At 45.1% G+C, this 5,000-nt stretch overlaps 1 protein-coding gene across 7 annotated transcripts in view; it reads left to right on the plus strand.

The window, feature by feature from the left end:
- LOC125030928 (protein phosphatase 1 regulatory subunit 12A-like) overlaps positions 1–5,000 on the plus strand; it is a 158,824-nt gene that overhangs the window by 111,704 nt on the left and 42,120 nt on the right. For 4 of the 7 annotated variants that reach the window (XM_047621305.1, XM_047621304.1, XM_047621309.1 and 1 more), the window contains one exon: positions 3,271–3,327. The exons of the other annotated variants lie outside the window; for them this stretch is intronic. In XM_047621305.1, the coding sequence (XP_047477261.1) occupies positions 3,271–3,327 (57 nt within the window). The remainder of the gene's footprint in view (positions 1–3,270; positions 3,328–5,000) is intronic. 7 annotated transcript variants of the gene reach the window in all.

Raw genomic sequence — 5,000 nt, forward strand, 5'->3', positions numbered from 1 at the left:
AGGTTGAAAGGAATGGGATATATGAGAACGGAAGGGAATAATAAGTGAAAGCAAAAAGGGAAAATGAGTTCACGAGGGAAAGTAGGAATCGAAGAAGTGCGGAATGGAGAGAAAGAAGCAAAGGATAGAAGTGGGAAGTGGCAGTACGCTGAAGTGCACCATTTATTTACTTTTTTCTTTCTTCCCCTTTTATCAGATGCTCTTTCATGACCTTTATCTTTATAGAAAGATTACTCTAAAGAGACATTGTCGCCTTTCCTCGTTTCGCTCGTCTCCACGCAGTCCATTTTCTCATAACTCTTTTCCCTCCTAGTTGTTCAACTCTTGGGGTCTCCTGCTGTCACTTCTCTTCCCTCTTACTCTACTGTCCATCTCTCCATTTTTTATATTTATCCTCCTCCCTTCCCTTTCCACCTTTCCCTCCTTTCCTTCCCTGCATCCTTTTTCGCTTCCCCTCCCTCCCCCCTTCCTTCCCCCAACCCTGTCCATCTCTCTTCTACTCTTACCCTCCCCTTTCTCTCTCGCTTCCCGCCCCTTCTTCCTACTCCTCCCTTCCCTACCCTACGCATCTCCCCTCGTTTCTCTTCGTTTCCTTATTCCCCTTCCTTTCCATCGCCTCTCCCCCCCCCCGTATCCCCCCATATCCCCCCCCCCTCCTGAGTTGGCTCTCAGTGCCAACACCCTTCCATCTGTGCACGTCTATTAGCGGCTTCCCCTCGACCTATTTATAGAGTAGTTTTACCAGCTTTTGCCTGCATCAACAAAAGAGGAAGTTTTTTTTTTTTTTTTTCTATTTAGCTTTTATTTCTTTTTTTTCGGGGGTAGGGGTGGGGTGGGGTGGGGTGGGTGATAGAGAGGCTCTACGGGCAGTGGCGGTGGGAGAGGGTGGCGTGAGCGGCAGTTGTTGTCGTTGTTGTTTCTGTTATTATTATTATTATTATTATTATTATTATTATTATTGGTATTATGATTATTGTTGTGGTTATGGTTATTACCACCATTCTTATTTTATTGATATTATTAATGGTCTGGTCGTCGTCGTCGTTGTCATTATCATTATCATTATTATTGTTATCATTATTATTATCATTGTTATTATTATAATCATTGATGATAATGATAATGATAACTGCAATGTTGTTGATGATGATAATGCTGTTATTTTTGTTGTTATAATCATTATTATTATTGTTATTGTTATTATTATTATTATTATTATTATTATTATTATTATTATTATTATTATTTTATGTATGATAGTTGGAAATGGGTTAAAAATCCTTTTGTGACGATGTTGATGGTAAAATTGGTAAGGAAAATGTTGTTGATGAATATAATTTATTATGACACTGATGACGACGATTCATAATCTGTGCCACGCTTGTCACGGTCCCACATCACCCGTACCCTCATAACCGCCTTCATCCTCCTTCCTTCCTCCCTGCCCTCCTCTCTCTCTGTTCCTCCCTCCCTCCCTCCCTCTCTTCCTCTCCGCTTTCTCTCCCCCTTCTCCTTATCACTTCTCCTTTCCCTTTTCTTTTCCTTTTCCCTTTGCGTCATCCTCACTTCTCTCTTCCTCCTCACCCTCCCCCCTAACCCCCTCAACCCCGTCTCCCTTTCCAAGCCCCTAACCCCTTTACATGGTACGGGCATTTATCATCATCTCCTCGGTGCATTGGCCGGGAGCGAGGAGGAGATCCGTCATGGGAGGGGATCCAGCGTCCCCGTGACACGTTAGAGTAAACATGGTTCAACATGTTTTAGAGGGGGGTTTAGGTGCGTGTGAATTGAATTTTCATGTGATTTGTTTTTATTTTATCTTTTCTTCTTTCCCGTGTTGTATTTTTTTTTTTTTTTTTTTTTTTTCGTGTGCCTTGTACCACAAGCATTCATCTTCCTCTTCCTCTTCTGCTGCTTTCTTCGCTCTCTCTCTCTCTCTCTCTCTCTCTCTCTCTCTCTCTCTCTCTCTCTCTCTCTCTCTCTCTTCTCTCTCTCTTCTCTCTCTCTTCTCTCTCTCTTCTCTCTCTCTCTCTCTCTCTCTCTCTCTCTCTCTCTCTCTCTCTCTCTCTCTCTCTCTCTCTCTCTCTCTCTCTCTCTCTCTTCTCTCTCTCTCTCTCTCTCTCTCTCTCTCTCTCTCTCTCTCTCTCTCTCTCTCTCTCTCTCTCTCTCTCTCTCTCTCTCTCTCTCTCTCTCTCTCTCTCTCTCTCTCTCTCTCTCTCTCTCTCTCTCTCTCTCTCTCTCTCTCTCTCTCTCTCTCTCTCTCTCTCTCACTCTCTCTCTCTCTCACTCTCTCACTCTCTCTCTCTCTCTCTCTCTTTCACTCTATCTCTCTCTCTCTCACTCTCACTCTCTCTCTCTCCCTCTCCCTCTCCCTCTCCCTCTCTTTCTTTCTCTCTTCTCTCTCTTTCTCTCTTTCTTTCTCTCTTTCTTTCTTTCTTTCTCTCTTTCTCTCTCTCTTTCTCTCTCTTTCTCTCTCTTTCTCTCTCTCCTCTCTCTCTCTCTGTCTCTCTCTCTCTCTCTCTCTCTCTCTCTCTCTCTCTCTCTCTCTCTCTCTCTCTCTCTCTCTCTCTCTCTCTCTCTCTCTCTCCCCCCCCCTCTCGCCCTCTCTAAACCACACCCCTCACCCCTCTCCCCCTATACTACAAACAGGGATACTTCCTGGCACTAGTCTAGGGCGGTGCGAGATTTTCTTCCACGAATAGAGGGGTTGTACCGGGAAAGTTTGTATACCGTACAGGTAAAATTATCAACTCGAGTTTCCCAGTAGTAAAGGCTTCTTTCTTTCTTTCTTTCTTTCTTTCACATTGTTACGAGTGTGTTGGATGCGGATAGCAAGTTTTAAGAGCGTTTGAGTCGCCATTTGGGGTTGCTCAGGTGATTGACTAGGGATTGGTTTGTAAACATTTATCGTAGGTATCGTGTCGTGCGATTTGCTTTTCTGATGTGTGGTGGGGTCAATGAGATGGTTGTATACGCACGTGGCAATCAGAGAGGGAGGGAAGGGGGTGCGGGGAAGAGATGGGAAAAGGAGACCGATAGGAGGAGGAGAGAGATAGGAGAGGGAGAGGGAGAAGGAAGGAGGGAGGAGGGAGACAAATACGAAAGCATATATTTTTGTGACGGTAATTACTGTATACATATATATAATTCAGTAATTACTTTATACATTCGTTTATTATTATTATTATTATTATTATTATTATTATTATTAGTTATTATTATTTCTGAATAAGCACGCCAATTAAACCGTTTTCTCCCATTTCTTTACAGGTAAGTGTAGGCCTATGCCGCCCTGATGAAGTAACGTGCCGCTGCACCTTTCCCCTGGTAAGGACACTTCCACCTAACTCACACCCCCGAAGCCACGCGGGAGACACGTGCGCTGGCCCTTCCTTCCCCGGCGGGTCCGGACTGCTTTTGGCTTTCCTTGTGACGGCTCTATTAGGCCTCGGCTTTTATTTTGGGACGCAGGCACGATTAGTTGATGGTGGTGTTTTTCCTTTTCTTCTAAGGTCCATTTTTATTATGTTTATTGTATGGATGGTACGTCTAATATTTAGTTTCTTATACATTGACTATAGATAAATCGATACAGATAGATATATATCTATATTGATGTGTGTGTGAGTGTGAGAGTGTGTTTTGGTTCGTCGTGAAAACATATTGTTTTTATTAATTATTGGATTTCTAACATTTGTATCGCGTTAGCTAATCACCCCGGCTATTTTAGTACGCCCTTTAAGCGAACTCTAGTCATCTGTTTCACGCAGGGGGATGCCGGAATGCCTTTCCGATTGACTTTTGATAGGTGGACAAGGGTATAGTTCATAGCACCAACTGACGTCACGCCCTCAGCTGGTCGAGTGTTTGAATCTATCGGGTTTAGAGTGTGACGTGGGTCGTCCGTCAGCTACGAGTGTCAAGAGATTGGCGATAGATAGGTCTTTCGAAGGAAGATCCGAGTGGAGGAAGGGGCAGGGAGGATGGGAGGGAAGCCCCAGCCCCTCACACACACGCACCCAAAGGAAAGGAGTGGGAGCGAATTTTCTGAAGCTAAAAAAAATAATAATAGCTGATGCAGGGTAATTAGCGTCAGGGAAGTGGAAGGGGAAGACATGGTTACCCTCCGCGTTGTATGTACAGCATGGTACTATAGGCCTGAGCCGAAAGCGCACAATACCTTAGTTATCACAGACGGTGAGTCGTTTGGTAGCCGGGCAATCTGATGGGTTATCTGATTTAACTCTTCCCAAGCATGTGTTTATCCCCTTTTGCGGTCTCTGGAGACTCGCCTTAATGACAGCCATTGATTCGGTTTTTATCACTCGGAGCTGTTATTGTCCGTTGTTGGGAGCTTTGTTCTGCCGGTGTGGATGATATGTTGTTTTTCCGAGTTCAAATGGTTTAGTAATGGAACGGGTGGTTAGCGTGAAATATACACGCAGATGGTATATTCGTATATTCGTAGGCGAGTCGAAAGCGCGGTGTAACGAACCCTCTTTTCAAAGTCATGGCGCAGCGTCTTAAAAAGCGGACTTAGCATACCAGAAGTCAAATAACACTTGCATTGTTTTCGCGCCCTTGAAGGAGAACAAAAGCATGGCGAGGAGCGTGTTTGGGTTTGCTTCGTGGCAGGTGCTTGACAGGTGTTCTCATTGCCGTGCCAGCGAGTTTTGCAGTGGGACGCGAGGGTACACGCGCATCTGGCTAAGGATGGTTGCTAGTACCAAGAAGTGGTAGAGCTAGGTGACCTGACCAGCCTTTGCGGTGAGGGCGTGGGGCGAGGGAAGTGGGCGGCCACCTCGGACGCCGGGGCTAAAGCTGGGCGTAAAAAAAATTATGGCCGCGCCCTCTTGTATGTCTGTGGGTTGAATGCGATAGGGATCTCATCTCATCTCTCTCTCTCTCTCTCTCTCTCTCTCTCTCTCTCTATCTCTCTCTTTGTCACTCTTTTTCTCTTCCTAAGATAGCCCACTTCCATTCACCTTCTGACTCCTCTT

Source organism: Penaeus chinensis, chromosome 12 (assembly GCF_019202785.1).
Source record: "Penaeus chinensis breed Huanghai No. 1 chromosome 12, ASM1920278v2, whole genome shotgun sequence".
NCBI lineage: Eukaryota > Metazoa > Arthropoda > Malacostraca > Decapoda > Penaeidae > Penaeus > Penaeus chinensis.